Source organism: Primulina huaijiensis, chromosome 2 (assembly GCF_012295235.1).
Source record: "Primulina huaijiensis isolate GDHJ02 chromosome 2, ASM1229523v2, whole genome shotgun sequence".
NCBI lineage: Eukaryota > Viridiplantae > Streptophyta > Magnoliopsida > Lamiales > Gesneriaceae > Primulina > Primulina huaijiensis.
In genome coordinates this window covers 18,985,889-19,002,854 of record NC_133307.1, presented here as the reverse complement: position 1 = coordinate 19,002,854, position 16,966 = coordinate 18,985,889, and the positions used below count along the sequence as shown (strand labels likewise).

The window sequence follows — 16,966 nt, the reverse complement described above, 5'->3', positions numbered from 1 at the left end:
TCCCAATGACGATTAAGAAGATGATTAGCGTTCGGGTCCCCACAAAACCTCTAACCCTAACTTGGTATTATTCGGATCAGTTCGAGTTGTATCGATGAATTGAGTTAATTTTTGACACCCCTAATCTATGTATTCTATGTTTTATGTTATAATTTCATATTGGATAAGAGAGATAGTAAAGTGGATTCAATAATCCGTAATAATTTACTGACAAAAGTTTAGAATTAAATTTAATCAGGTGATAAACGTTCAAAATTTTGTCGACATGGTTATGGTAAGAATTATGGATAACGGTGATTAGCGCCGTTAGTTGTCTAACGATCAGGGGATAACGGCGTTAATTTCTTAATATTCCACACGCAATTGTGCGTTGGCCAACTCAGTTTGGAGTCATTTCTCTTTCTTCCCAAAATTCGAAAAGCTAACAAGAAATCTGAGAGAAATTATGTCGGAGGCTGTGATCAACGGCCTCGCCGGCGCCTGCGGCGGCATCATCGCTCAGCTCATTACTTTTCCTCTACAGACTGTATGATTTTCTTCATTTTCCTATTAGTATTTGCTTTGATCCATAATTTTTTTCTATGATCGTTGGTGATTTTTTTTGTTGCTGTTTTGCCAAGACAAGTGTGTGATGATCTGTGATTGTGTTAGGTGAATACTCGGCAACAAACGGAGAGAGATCCGAAAAAAGATAAAAAGAGCGTTGGGACTGTAGCGCAAATGTATCAGGTGTTGCGTGTGTTTAATTTTAGCTGAAATTTTGCAATTTGAATGGGATTTTGTCCTTTATTTTCTGTTCTACTACGTAATGCGTTTAGTTTGATTTGGATTATACTGTAGGTTGTTAAGCACGAAGGGTGGGATCGGTTGTATGGAGGACTAGCTCCGTCGCTAGTCGGCACCGCTGCGTCGCAGGCGAGCTTTTTCTTTCTTGGTTGTATTTTCATTTAATGCGAGTCTTTATTGTTTGTTCAGCTAACTAGTTCGTTGAATTAAGTTTTAGAGTTTCACTATTAACCACGACTATATTTAATTAAAAAACTTGATTTTGGATCTATTGTTGGTAAATATCTCATAGCAATGCCAAGCGGTATACTTTTTACGTAGTAAAATTTCGAGTATTTTGCTTGGATAAATTGTACGACTTGAATTATTTTGATGCTTAAGGTGATGTTTTCTCTGAGGTGGAATTGAAAATGTTATGTAAAAAATATGTTATCTTTTTGTTAAACCCGTTGACGAAGAAATAGAGTGATGTTCCGATGGAATTTAAGTAAAATACTATAGCATATACTGTTTAACAGCAGAAGGAGCACGTGGTCCCTATATCGGAAAAAGTGTCAATTAAGACTGTTACATATCATCTGCACCTTATTATTTGGTGTTTGTTAATAATTTTGAATAGAAAGATAGGCAGGCTAGTATTCTAAAGTTACTAAGTGATTGATGGAGGGTGATGAGGTCTATATGCTATACCGACAGAAGCATTTCATGAGTAGTATGTTATGGAGGGTGTAATTCTATGCTGCACCGGGAGGTCTACTTGAGGTATTTGTTTTACGCAAATTGTTCGCACGGACATCTGAATAAAAAACAAATCATGTGAGGTCTATCAGTACTTTTTTTGTTTTGTGCTAGATGTCGCGCGAACATCTTGTACAAAATACATTGAGAGGAACACTCTTGGTGTAGTATAAAATCATCCTATGTAGGAGGAATGGGGCCCACTATAATACTGATTTTTTTAAAAATTAATAATCTTGAAATAAAATCTTTGGACATGCCATGTATCACACATGATGAGACCATATATACTATAAACTATGAAACACATGATGAGACCATATATTGCTCAGAAGTCAAAGAGCAGTATCTAAACTAGGCACGAAGATATCGTGATTCAACTGAAATTTACTGGATCTTGTCTTTATTGGAAATTAGGAAAAAAATTAATTGGTGACTTCTCGTTATCAACTATATGCTCTCTTATCAACTATAAGCTCTCTCAAATAAATAAAGTTGAGTAGATAACGTTCAGGTGGTTGCAACTTGTCAGTTGAGCACCAGAAGTTTTTGGTTAACCCATCTCACTTATCTTAAATAAATCATGTGGAACGTGAGCTCATTTTTCCTTTTACGCCTATTGCTTAGAACAGTCTTTGTTTCAGAACTTAAGTTGAATTGAAAAGCAATTCCCTAGCTGCTAAGACTAATAATTATCATTAACTGGTCCATCTTTCAGTTCATGATTATTTCCATTGCATTCTCCTTTTGGTTTAATCTAAGTAGCGTCTATCAATGACAAGCTTTGCTTTCTAGCTAGTAGTGTTATTCAGCAACCATTTGGAGTCCGCGTATCCATTCTCTTATCCATTTTTTTCTCTCTTTGACAAACTCATTGGTGACCCATTTTGACGACCTCTTTTTAACACTGAGATTGTGAACTTCCACAGTTCCACTTAAGAAAACTCAAATCTGACATTAACTTATGGAATGTGGACCTGCTACATGCTAAAGAAATAGATTCATGCAAACTGTATAGTGACATTCACACCCACGAACTTACTTCTGAAATCTAATACAGTACTGTAAGCCCTGGATCATACTGTGACTGAGGATGAAAGTGAAAATGTTCCGGAAATGCAAAGAAACATTACTTATCTAATTTTTTCTCTGCTATCCCATCTCTGTCTTATGACTCTTATCTAAATTTCCTTAAGCTATATACATCCTAAGTGGTCCAAATGTCGGATTTCTTATATAATTACACCTTTTATGGTACAGGGTGTTTACTATTATTTCTATCAAATATTCAGGAACAAGGCAGAAGCCACTGCTCTTGAACGTAAGAGGAAAGGTGTTGGTGATGGATCAGTTGGAATGCTCTCCTCACTTATGGTGGCTGCTCTATCAGGGTAAACACTAGTCCGAGGAATCCTTTTGATACATTTGATCCTAATAAATAAAAGACTATAGTTTTAAAAGTTTTTATAGTTGATAGTTACTCTGTGTAGCATTGACCTTATAATGATTACCTCCACCGTACTTTTTCTTGGGGCAGCGGTTGTAATTTAGTATTCTGTTCCTCATACGAATGCCATTTCTTTAAATTTTGTGCCAAATCAACTAGCTTTATGTAACACCATCGGTCAGTGTTGTGGAGGCGCTTATGGCTATTTTCTGTGTGGGGATAGGGTCAAGCTCATTTGAATCAAAGCTTGGTGATCCTTGAACTATGTTACTTCAATTTCAATTTCTCCACCCCAGTTATGTAATCTATGTACATTAATTTTTGGTGGGTTAAGCATCACTTGTTTTTTTTCCCTTGTGAAGAGAAAATTGGACCCATTTTCTTTGGCAGAAATGTTAGATGTATAAATATTTCGTGTTTTACAATTGACATAATATATTATTTTAGAATCATATTTTTCTCCAACATGTAAAAACAATCATATTAAAAAAAAATTTGAAGCTCAAAATTTTAAGTAGACATTCCTTTTGTTCCATGGATACAGCATCCTACTGATTCCTATCTTTAGATCAAGATTTTCTGGGTGTTTTTAAACTTGATCATAATATTACAAAAGACGAGGAATTCACTGGCAAGCATGGCACAATTGCAATTCAAAAGATTTTGTCAAGTGTCTTCTTATGATTATGATACAGTGGTTTTATTTTTGTCAATGTATGATAGCATGCTATATAGTTTTTCAATGTACACTTCTTGGCTTAGTGCAGAAATTGTCTTTTCAATAATTATTATGATTTGCACACTCATTTCTCTTAGCTTCCTCAGAGAAGGATTATACTTCAGGCGTTACTCAATAGTAGCTGATGCTTGGATTTAAGAAAACATCACTAATTATATCATTTGGCCTTATATTTACTCATATGACATATATCCATTGTGTTGCTTGCCATCACTCTTTATTTCATTTGGGAGAATAAACTGAATGTATGACATGCTGCTGGACCAACTATGTAACAAAATTATTGATCTCTTTTTCTGCTTGGACAGTTGGAAATGCAAAGACATTTTACCCTTTCTTTAATTATTATCATTAGTAGAAAAAATGCTTTTATGTGAAAATCTTGTTATTTCATTCTTTACCATGTACAATGTTCTACCGACGATTATGCCTTCTTTGCATGTATAAATGCAATTAGATGAAACTTATCTTTCAGTTTCTTCCTCTTTAATGTATTCTGGAAATAGATCTTATTTGAATATGCCAATCAATGATATTTACAGCTTTTCCTTTCCTCCAGGTGTGTAAATGTGCTGCTTACAAATCCTATTTGGGTGGTTGTGACCCGCATGCAGGTAAAGATCTGGATGAATTAATGTTTTACTTCATAATTTATTTGTAACTGGTGATTAAAATGTTCCAAGTATTTGAAATCTTGATATATCTGGATTCCTTTTTGTTTGGAAGTATATTATGGGGATTTTTGTAGAATTCTTTTGCAGTCCCATTTGTTAGTCCTTGTTGTCTTTTATTTTCGAGGTGGAATAAGTATCTTCACATGTTTGTTAATATTCCAAAATAAAATCGATAATATCGGAGAACTAAATGGTAGTTTATCCCAATCATCGACCTTGTTTTCATTATAAAGAAACTCACCTTGTAGAAATTCTTACCTGAATTACTGGATGAACACCCACTTTCCTTGAGTTTTTATGTGCCCGGCATAGTTTCATAAGTATTTCCTGCAGTCTCATGATACTTGAGAAACCTTTGACGAAACCTCCAGCTTCAAGCTTTAAAAGCTGTTACATACATAATGAGTTGTTTAGAATGATATCCAGAAGATCCTGGTGAAGTCAAACTTAATTTTTTAGTAAAGTCAGTCTGGTGGAGAGCTGCTGCTGATTGGAAGCTTCCAGTAGGTCTGCTGGTGGGGTGGTTGCTTGCTGTTTCTTCTACTTTTTTGTTGATGGCACAAATGCTTATGAGCTTCTTCACATTGCACAATCGATTAAAACTTTTGTTCTGTGCTCAGCTCCAATAACTTAGTTTCGTTTAATGTCATCCTATCATGATTCCAAATGGATCCTGAAACTGGTGTGTTACGAACCCAGACCCATTGGGTCCAGTCATTCCAGATTCAATGAGCCCAATTACTATTGACAAAGAAAGGCCCAAGCCCAAGATTATAAATGCGTATGTTAGGAAGGGGAAGGGAAAAACACGTGAGGGGATGATATACTATTTCGTTTAGCCCATATCGCTACGACCACCATCAAGAAGATGGAATTGAATGTATGGTTTAGCAGAAATGCTCAAATCCGGTGTGATACAGGCCGACAAAAGCCCATAGTCAAGCCCTGTTATACTAGTTAAAAAGAAATATGGTAGTTGGCGTTTTTGTGTAGACTACCAAGGGTTGAACGACATTACAGTTCAGATAAGTATCCAATTCCAGGAGTTATTTAATGAGTTGCATGGGGCTGCACATTTTACCAAATTGGATCTTAAATCGGGATATCACCAGATTTGAGTCCAAGCCAATGACGTGCATTAAACAGCGTTCAGGGCACACGAAGGTCACTATGAGTTCTTGGTTATGCCCTTTGGGCTAAAGAAGCCCTTGCCACTTTTCAAGCAACGATGAATGAGGTATTTCGCCCTTATTTGCGGAACTTTGTTCTAGTTTTTTTTGACGACTTTCTGATTTATAGTAGCGGTTGGGAGGAACATGTGAAGCATGTGGAAATGGTGCTGGAAGTATTGCAGATTAAGAGGCTGGTCTTGAATAAGAAAAAGCGAGTTTGGATTGGGTCAGGTTGAACATTTGGGACATATTATCACAGCTCATGGTGTGGAAGTAGATCCAATGAAGATTGAAAGTGTGGTCCATTGGCCGCAGCCACAAAACACAAAAGGGTAAAGGGGGTTCCTTGGGTTGACAGGATATTATAGAAAATTTACGGTGGACTATGGCAGGATAGCCTGTCTTTTAACAGAACAATTGAAGAAGAATCATGTTGCTTGGAATTTTAAGGCCCAAGAGGTATTTGAGGTGTTAAAGCGAGCTCTTAGCACTGCACCAGTTCTGAAAATGCCTGACTTTGGTAAAGAATTTGTTGTAGAATACGACGCATGAGTGGGGAGCTTACGGGCAGTGTTATCTCAAGACTGTAGGCCTATCGCTCAAGATAGTAAGTCATTGGCCGACCGAGCGTTAGCCAATTTTAGCAGTCCAACATTGGCAACATTACCTTTTGGGACGTAAGTTTTTGGTGATAACCAACCACAAGCTCTTGATGCAACAACAAATATCCACTCCGGTTGAATATTTGGGACATATTGTCACAGCTCATGGTGCGGAAGTGGATCCAATGAAGATTGAAAGTGTGGTCCATTGGCCACAGCCACAAAACACAAGAGGGTAGAGGGGGTTCCTTGGGTTGACTGGATATTATAGAAAATTTATTAAGGACTATGGCAGGATAGCTCTTTTAACATAACAATTGAAGAAGAATCATGTTGCTTGGAATGTTAAGGTCCAAGAGGCGTTTGAGTTGTTAAAGGGAGCTCTTAGCACTGCACCACTTCTGAAAAAGCCTGACTTAGGTAAAGAATTTGTGGTAGAATGTGACGCCTGAGTGGTGAGCTTAGTAGCAGTGCTATCTCAAGACGGTAGGCCTATCACTCATGATAGTAAGGCATTGGCCAACTGAGCGTCAGCCAAGTCTACTTATGAAAGGGAGTTAGTGGCATTATTTTTAGCAGTCCAAAATTGGCGACTCTACCTTTTGGGACGTACGTTTCTGGGGATGACCAACCACAAGCCCTTAAAGAATCTGTTGCAACAACGAATATCCACTCCAGACCAGCAATATTGGTTGGCAAATTTACTTGGTTATGAGTTTGAGATAAAACACAAGGTGGGGCAGATAATCAGGCGGCTGATGTGTTATCACGAAGGGAGGAAACAGGGATTGAATGCATTAACAAAAGCGGAGTGGATGGAAATAGAGGAAATCAAGGAGGCTGTGTATAATGATCCAGAGCTGCGAAAAGTCATACAAAAACTGAATATGACTGATGGCAATACCAATCGTTACTCTTTAGTCAATGGGTGTTTGTCGTATAAAGGAAGGTCGGTAGTTCCTCGGGCATCGCCGTGGGTTTCAACATTCAAAGTTGATTGAATTTCTTGCCACTCCAGTGGGGGGACATTCGGGAGCTCTTCGAACATATATAAGGCTTACAAGCAATTTCTTTTGGCTAGGAATGAAGAGAGATGTGTTTAAGTTTGTGACTGAGTGCGTGGTGTGTCAAAAACAAAAGTATGAAGCTGCCACGCCCGCGGGATTGCTGCAACCATTAGCTATTCCAGAAGCAGTTTGGGAATATTCAGCTATGGATTTTACTACCGGGCTGCCAAAGTCGAAAGGTTATGATGTCGATAGATTCTCCAAATATGGGCACTTCCTCCTACAGAAACACCCTTATACAGCCAGTTCAGTGGCTGAAACCTTTATAAGTAATGTGGTTAAATTGCATGGAATACCAAAGATGATCGTAAGTGACAGATGCTGTGTTTATGAGTTTGTTATGGTCTGAACATTTTAGGCTGCAGGGTACCCGACGAAAATGAGAACTGCATTCCACCCTGAAATGGCCTGCCAAAGTGAAGCCTTGAACAAGTGTGTGGAGACTTATTTGCGTTGTTTCTGTTCTCAGCAGCCTGAAAATTGGGCCAGTGGCTACATTGGGCCGAGTACTTGTACAACACCTCATATCAAACTTCTGCTGGAATATCACCTTTTGATGTCGTGTATGGGCGAAAACCGTCTACTTTATTCGATTCCTACCTGGGGAATAGTGGTGGCAGTGGTCTCGCAAGCCTTGTTGGATAGAGATTAACTTTTGAGACAATTCATGTATAATCTTGAGCAGGCTTAACAGCATATGATTAAGTACGCTAACAAAAGTCGCTAGGAGCTTCATTTCCAAGAGTGGGGGTTATGGTATATTTAAAGTTGCAGCCACATCGCAAAAACTCAATTTGTGCTAGAGTATTTCAGAAACTTGTAGCCAAGTACTATGGACCTTTCAAGGTTTTAAAGAAAGTGGGTTAAATTGCTTATCGGGTACAGTTGCCAGAGGGGTCTAAGGTGCATCCAGTATTTCATGTATCATGTTTGAAATGAGCAGTGGGAAAAAACTACGCTGAGACAAAGTTGCTTAGTGAATTGGATGCTGATTTATTTTTGAACCAGATTTTATTTTGGCTGGACACATTAAACAGATGAAAGGGAAGCTATGTAAACAGCTGCTTGTGAGTTGGAAAAGAAGAACAGAGGAAGATGCTACTTGGAAGAGGCAGGACGTGTTATGAACCCTGTGTTAGGAAAGGGAAGGGAAAAGCACGTGAGGGAAGGATATAAAATATGAGAGGGGTCGGATAGAGAAGACATTCAGTTATATTTCTTGTTGATTGAGTTACTAGCATTCTGCTAAAGAGAGTGAGATCGAACAGAGCAATTGTACTATGGGTTTCATATTTTAGTTTAATATAATATTACGCATCTTCGTGATTGATCTTCCTTTGGTATTTTAATTGCATATTATTGTTGTGAGGCATAACATGGTGATGGTGCAACCTCAGAAACTTTGACCATGAATATGTGTGAAATTATTGCCTGTACACCCTTTAAATTTTGATTTGTTTATCTTGGTCATGATGGCCTATAGGAATTTCAATTGAAAATTATAGGCTTCTGTGTATATTTGATACTTGCACCATAAAGCAACTACCAGAGGAAGATTATTCATCTGAAAGATGTAAACAATAAAATGAGATATCGAGATGCTGAGATGAAGCTATAAGAAAATATGTGCATATCTAATGTATTTGTTGTATATCTTGCAGACTTATACAAAGAAAAGTCGACCAAATCAGACTAAATCTTTATCTTCTGAGGAACTGATTCTTGATGCAGTAGAACCTCCTCCTTTCGGAACTACTCATGCGGTACGAGTACAGCTGTAGGTTATTTGTGGTAAAGTTAGAAATGGAATTAGAAGTTGAATAGAGCATTTTACCCAGGGAGCCAACTTTTTACGCTTACCAAAATGATTAATCATCCTTAGCAATGCCTTTTTCTCCTACTTGAAAATGGTGTTCTGTCCTACTATACTACTTCTCGGTCTCTAGAAATATGTAATCTCCTTCAAATATAAAACTGGTTCAAGATATAGCTGCCCAAAAACTTTAGATCAGTGCTAAACACATGTTTGGTATGGGAGGCATTAGTGTTTGAAGTTAGTTCAACTATACTCTGATTCCCATCCCAATCATTCGTCCACTCATGACTGTGTTCTTTTCTTAATTCATATTTTAATTTGCAGATTCAAGAAGTCTATGGTGAGGCTGGAGTTTTTGGATTTTGGAAAGGTGTTTTTCCCACATTGATTATGGTAAGTACAGTGTAACTTAACATAGTGCTGGTGAGGTTGATATTGATAAACTGCTTTTGTTTCTCACAGGTAAGCAATCCTTCTATACAATTTATGCTCTATGAGACTCTATTGAAGAGGTTGAAGAAGCAAAGAAAGAATAACGGTGAAGTAACTGCTTTGGAGGTAGTTTTTTTGACAGCTGCTGAAGTTTTTCTGATAACATGGTGTTGGATAATGTTACAGTTACCTTGTTCTACCATTTTCTGCTAACATTATCATGTCTGGGTAGATATTTTTGCTTGGAGCTTTGGCAAAACTTGGAGCTACGGTTGTAACGTATCCTCTTCTGGTTGTTAAGGTATTTTTGTTGATTATCTGATCTCGTTCTTAGTCATCTGGTGAGATCCTTTCTTGAGATGGACTGTTTAACAAATATTTCTCTGGTTATGTCTGTTGTATGTCTGAGTTGACTGTGCAGCATAGAAATATGACATACCAATTATCAATGTCTGATGAAAAAGTTACTTGTGTGTTTTAAGTTTAAACTTTTCAACAATGTAGATGGCTGCTTTCTTTACTTTTATGATGGAATGTAAATTGCTTTATTGCAGTCAAGACTTCAAGCAAAACAATTAACTGGTGGAGATAAAAGGCATCAATACAGAGGTTTGTTTGTATGAGTGGCTTTACTTTGCATTGCTCGATGGAACTTTGTATTTTGGACAAATTTACTGGTGACCCCATCTGTAAAAATCTACGAATCTGTACCTACTTGGAAGTGCATTAGAATAATGTAAATTGAGTCAAGCACTTAGAATGTTTGGATATATATGCTATCAGCCATCATCCATATGGACGTCATAATGATTTGTTAGAATCCTAAATTAGTTATGACAATCTGTGCATTTCCACTATTTTTTCTATCATGTGTCTTCATGTAACTTTTAAGCTGTAAGAAGTCATAGTCGCCCTAAAACAGCTAAATATTGTTGCAAGTGTTAATTGCTGTCTACTAGGTATCTTTCCCCTATAACAAAGGAAAAATGGCATCACCTCGTAATTCTGTGACATGAAAGTCTTCATTCCCTCACTATTCTAATATTCCATCTTATGCTCTTGTAATTTTTAATTTGTTTGAAGTCGTGATGGTTATACTTAAAATTTAGGGGGTAACTGCTGCCAATTTATTTTATGTAGGCTGACGGATTGAACCACTTAATTCCATGTGATGTCTTTCTTATCATTTTATGCATGTCATAATCGAATAAACTAACCAACCTATGACACAACCGATCACCAAAATTTTGTGAGATTATCACCACCACACTTTGGGTGTAACGTAGATGCCACAAAAGAGATGTAATTTAGTATCATTCACTCTTGGACGGTTGCTCGGGGTTAAAATTTCAGATATGGAAATTTTAGCGGTTATTTTAGCTTCTTACTTTTACATCTAGCTGTAAAGAACCTGAAATATCATGGAGCCTGTTTTATGCTTTTCAATTAAATATATTCAAGCTTGAATCATAGCAAATTATTAGCTTGGTTATATAGATCAGGAGGCTGCTTTTACCACCTTGCAGGTACCTATGATGCGATACTAAAGATGATCCGATATGAAGGTTTTTATGGTTTTTACAAGGGTATGGGCACGAAAATAGTGCAGAGCGTTCTAGCAGCTGCTGTTCTGTTCATGGTTAAGGAAGAACTCGTAAGGGGTAGCAGATGGTTGTTAACGAAGGGAGCTACTGGTTCTGTAAAATCTAAGCCCCAATAACATGTTTTCTACTAGTATTGGTGAGTTACTCCTAGTAGTTGCCTCATTAAGCACGATTTGTTCCGTTAGCCTCGGAAAGTGATACCTCTTTAATCAACAGAACACCATCTAGATTCGAAAAATAATAGGAATCGTTTTTCCCGAGCAGGTTAATTGGAGCATGTTGTATATCAATGGATAATTCATGTACTAGACTTGGTCCGAATAGCAGTGATATTTGATAAGCTGTTGACAACATCAAGTATTGGTCTCCGTAGAAAACTGGAATTCAATTATCCAAATGTTGTAACACCAATTCATGATTAAATGTATAATCAGTGTCGTTTCAATTGTAGTGGACTGAGTGCTACCTTATGCTTACTAGTTTTTCCGATATCTATGATATATTATCAAATACTGGCATTTTAGAGCAACTAATTTCGGTAATTTTAAGTAAGCTATAATTAAATAATAGAAGAGAGAGAATTGATAACTCAACACTTCTATTTATGAGGTAGAGGGGTTGATATCCACATAAAACAAAGATTACAATGATTTATCGATCAAACCAATCACTTACATATCATCTATATATCACTCTTTTTTATATGATTGATAGAGAATTCAGTGTTGTTTTATTAAAATTTTGTCAATAAAACATAGTAGAAAACACGTGACAAAAGAAAATGATTATAACAATAATTATATCTCTTGATTTCCATCACTAAAGATCTTTTAATTGATGTATCTTTATATCATGCATCAATTTCTTGAAGGTCGTCATCGCTAATGTTTTTATGAATAAATCGACTACATTGTCGCTAGAATGAATTTGTTGGACATGAATATCACATTTCTCTTAGAGTTCACGTGTGTAAAATTTTTGGCAAAATATGTTTTGTCCTATTTCATTAATATATCATCATTTTTAATTGTGTAATGCAAATAAAATTATCTTCAAATATAGTCACTAGGCTATCTTTAGTTGATGGTCCGCACGATTCTTATGGAGATATCTTGATTCTTGCGAACTGATTCATTAAAAATCTTGTTATGAAAAATGACTCGAGAAAAATAACAAGTCAAAAAGTGTACAGTTTGAACTACTTCTACTACAAGTATCACTTGAAACTCATTTGGGCGTGTTGGGAATGTGATGTACCGTACTTTTAAACTATTTAAAATTTGCGAAAAATAAAAATTTTCTTAAATAAATAATTAACTTTCAAATTGCGATAAGAATAATCTCCTCGTTTAAAATATTTGGAATAAAAACAATCACCAACAAAGTTTGCGGAAAGTAATCATTTAAAACGCCGTAAACAATCTCATGAAAAGAAACAGAATATTGAAACATGCTTAAAGTTCTTAAAAAGTTGGCGGTCCTCGGGTTTAGCCTCCTGCGCAGACCAAGCTGGCTCATTGGTCCCCACCCCTCATCTCCTCATACTCGTCCTCACCTGCATCGATCAAGTCTAGTGAGTCTAAAGACTCAACATGTATAAATTGAAAATAACAAATAATACGTAATAAAAACCACATGCATTTAAAATAGAGCGTACATACTTGAACTTGAACATATGTACATAAACATAGCTGTGCCATCATTTCATAAACCTTTTCGTAAACATACTTGCATCATACATACTTGAACATGCATAACATCATTTTGCGTACAGATATATTTCAAAGCAAGTGATCCGTAACATAAATGCGCCAGATCAGACTAAACCACAGTACTGGGTTGGCATGGATGTCCACTACCACATACATGAGATCCCCGGTCATGCTTTACCGGGTGGATTGGTCCCTGGTCATGCTTTACCGCTTTTCAATCTTGATCTAAACCCGGTCATGCTTTACCGGGGTGGAGAGGTCCTCGGCCAAGTTCACCGACTTCCAAACCCGTTCATATTTGGTCACAAAACATTTTGCATACCTCAAAAACATAAAACATTTTCTTTTTGCACGTCGAACATACTTAAAAAGCGTCGAGGGTTTTGTTGGAACGCTCTGGACATGCTGCTCTAACCATAGCTGCAAAGATTCAGGAGATCCCAACGAAGCCTGCAACCAAAACTTGAGAAAACATGAAGAACATGCACAAATTTTCACAGTTTGAGCGGGTTTACGATAAAAATCATATCTTTCTCATTTCTTATAAAAAATTACGAATTTACTATCAAATCGAAGATAACACAGAGTGCTACAAATCATATGTTGAAAACATTTCCAGAAAACCAACCTATAAGTCGTAGAATTCGAAATAACAGAGGGTGACGGATTTTGTGACACATAAATTTCACAGCTTGTGCGGTTTTACGATAAAAATCATATCTCTCTCGTTTCTTATCAGAAAATTACGAATTTACTGTCAAATCAAAGATATCAAAAAGTGATATGTTTTATATGCTGAAAGGTTTGCTAGAAAATGGACCGAAAATTCACAGTATTCGAAAAGACAGCAGACTCGATTTTTGAGATCCAAAATTTTGATCCAAAATCGTTTCAAACATTTTTGCTCAAACTTTTGCATAACATATACATGTTTTTCATACAATATATATCAAAATAATTACTATGACAAGATCGATGCGAAAACAAAAAAATATACATGCCTATGATTAAAACTCACGATACGACGAATAACGCAGCGACGCGGTGCGAGAAGCGATCCGAGCGACTTGAGGCACGATTTTGTTGCTAAAATCAACGTGTGGTTGCTGAAATAATTTGAAGGGGAGGGTGGCTACTGGAAAAAGAACTAAGAAACCTACCAACTTCCTAATACCATCAACTAAACGCGCTCGTAATCCGACATAAAATGCGCTTAGAGAGAGAATGCTCTTCCTTCTCTCTATAATGGAAGGAGCGATAATTTCTTCTGACTGATCAGACCTTGTAGCTATTGGTTCTACTGCTTTCACTGTATGAGATATTTGGTTCATGGTTGTTCGCTGCGTTTCTAGTTTATGTTATATTCAAAATCACTACACCTTGTGATTGCTCACTAAGTGTTTGATATATTGCTGCAATGAGTATCCAAACTATTGAACGTAATATCGAGCTTAGGGCACTAGTTTCAAATTTGTCGATTAAGGAGCAGAGTATAGATTCAACTAAACATTTGGTGCCTGCACTGTATTCAAATACTGGATTACAATGTAATGAGGATGTGTCTATCTATGTGGGTGTTTCTGTGAACACAAACAATACAAACATGAATGCTACAGTGTCTGATATTAAAGGTAACAATATGACCAACACATGTGATAAACCTGGGTTGGTGAAACAGAATGATCAGGTACCATATGATAGCTTGTTTAAAAATAACTGAATGGAAAGTGCAAATTATAAGCTTGAATTTGTGGACACGGGCACTGAGAAGTTGAAATTTGGGTTGGAAGACATAGACACGGTAGAGGAAACTTAGGGTATATGCTTACTTGGCTATGTGATTAGTGGTAAGCCGCCTACAACTGTGATATTTGACTTGGTTAGACGCTGGGGATCCGACATTCACTTCCAGACTCATGACAGTGGATGGATTGTGTTTACATTTCCGAGTATTGAAGCTAAAGATCGAGTCCTTAGTGGAGGAACTTACATGGTATATGGTTTTCACTTGTTTCTAAAAGAAATGCCAAGATGCTTCAGAGTTCGTGAAGAAGATATGAACTCACTGTCGGTGTGGGTGCAAATTCATGGTTTACCACCGGATTGCTGGAATTTAAAATCCTTAGTAAATTAACTTCTCGTGTTGGCAACCCAATCCATATGGACATGCTCACACATGATTGGAAAAGGGTCAGGTATGCTAGAGTTTTGATTGAAATAGAAGCTTCAAAACCGAGAATCTCCGAAATAGAGGTTGAACTACCGATTGGTGTTGTGGCAGTTAAGTTTGAGTATGAACAAGAAATTAAATTTTGTGACAAGTGTAATAGGGTTGGCCATGTATTTGAGTCTTGCAACTTGATTAAACCAGTTGAATTTGCAAAAGAAGGTAACAGCATAAACGACAACATGGCACGCAACAGGTCCCATAGTGTGATATGGAGGAAGGGTTTATCTAGAGGGCGATCCAGAATAGGGAGATCTTATAAGTATGCACCTTCGAGAGCAAACTCTCGAGCAACTTCTAACAATGGAAAGAGTAGTGAGCTGGTGAAAAATGATCATATGGACACAACAGTAAACCACCCCCTAGAATTGCCTTTTGTGGAAAATACAATAGATGTAGATAACCAGAAAACCATTGATAAAGGGAAGGAACCAATGGAAAATGAACCGATGGAAAATGGAGCACAATCTACGGTAGGCAAGCGTGGTTGTGATGATGTAGATGATGAAGGGTTTAAGATGGTTTCTAAGAAGAAAAGCAATAAGATGAAGAAGAAAATGAAAACGGTGGAGGGACAAAAACATGGTCATAATAAGAATATGGCAAGGTTCTTTGAGGGGATGGTAGAGACAAGCTCATGTGAAACAAATTACGTGGATGTGAATGATATAAACAAGAAGACTAGATATTCTGGGAATGAAGAGATGGGGCGGCAACCCGAAATTGCCTTTGGTTGTCAATGAAGCTTGCTTGCTGGAACATTAGAGGCTTCCATAAGCCTCTAAAGCATAAGAGTGTTCAAACACATTTTCACAACCACAAAATTGATGTGTTTGGCATTCTGGAATCCAAACTTGATGTTAAAGCTCTTGAGAATTTGATCAGAACTCGATTCCAAGGTATGAAGGTAATTCATAATTTTTTACTAAATACCAAGGGTCGCATTCTTGTGTTATGAAATCCGATTTCAGTAGCTTTAGATGTTATGTGTATCACGGCTCAAGTCATCCATGCTCGTGTGGTTTGCTTGAGAACAAAAAAGACTTTCTGTGTTTCTTTTGTGTATGCCTTTAACACTATTGTACAGCGGAGAGTATTATGGGATGAATTGATATCGATAAGTGCAACTTGTTCACTACCAAGGATGCTCATGAGGGATTTTAACAATGTTCTGTCCCCGAGCGAGAAGAAAGGACGACTAGCAGTTAAAAATTATGAGGTACATGATTTTGTAGATTGTGTTACTGCACTTGACTTGATGGATCTCAGGTACATTGGCTGTTTCTTTACATGGATGAGTCCGAGTGTGTGTAGTAAAATTGATCGTGTTCTTGTGAATCAACTTTGGAATACAACAAACTTTGATGGATTTGCGGAATTTATAACCCCGGGATGTACATTAGATCATACTCTTAGCATAGTTTCAATGCTAGAACCGAGTCAGAGGCAAGTGAGGCCATTCAAATTCCTTAATATGTGGACTCTAAGTGATGATTTTATTTCAATTGTACAGAACAGATGGAACTTTCCAGGCACAGGCACTTCTCAATTTCGACTAAAACAGTTATTTAAAGGACTCATGCGACCGTTAAGAGCACTGAATGGAAAACAGTTTAGCCATATTACAAACAGTGCGGAGAATGCCAAGCAGAAGTTGCAGGAGTTGCAGATTGAGTTGCTAAATATTGGGATTATGCAAGATGAATACAAGGAGGTGAAGAAAAAGGCTCAATTGTTTCTAGAAGCTGAAAGATTATTCATTGCAAAAAAAGCTAAGTTCAAATATATACATCAGAGTGACAGATGCACAAAGTTTTTCCACGATATGATTAAGATGAACAATAAGAGGAAATCCGTTGTTGCAATAAAGAAAATGGATGGGACTACTACCACCGACTCGGTTGAGATAGTTCAACAATTTGTTGATTTCTATAAGGGACTGTTGGGGAC

At 37.1% G+C, this 16,966-nt stretch overlaps 1 protein-coding gene across 1 annotated transcript; it reads left to right on the top strand.

The window, feature by feature from the left end:
• Positions 1–360: 360 nt before the first annotated feature.
• Positions 361–11,527, top strand: LOC140967861 (peroxisomal nicotinamide adenine dinucleotide carrier-like). Its single transcript, XM_073428631.1, has 11 exons — positions 361–526; positions 652–729; positions 841–915; positions 2,785–2,915; positions 4,270–4,324; positions 8,887–8,988; positions 9,366–9,434; positions 9,504–9,599; positions 9,706–9,774; positions 10,028–10,082; positions 11,000–11,527. Exons 1-11 carry the CDS (start codon positions 446–448, stop codon positions 11,191–11,193), a joined length of 1,005 nt encoding a protein of 334 aa, XP_073284732.1. The 5' UTR covers positions 361–445; the 3' UTR covers positions 11,194–11,527.
• The last annotated feature ends 5,439 nt before the right edge of the window (positions 11,528–16,966 follow it).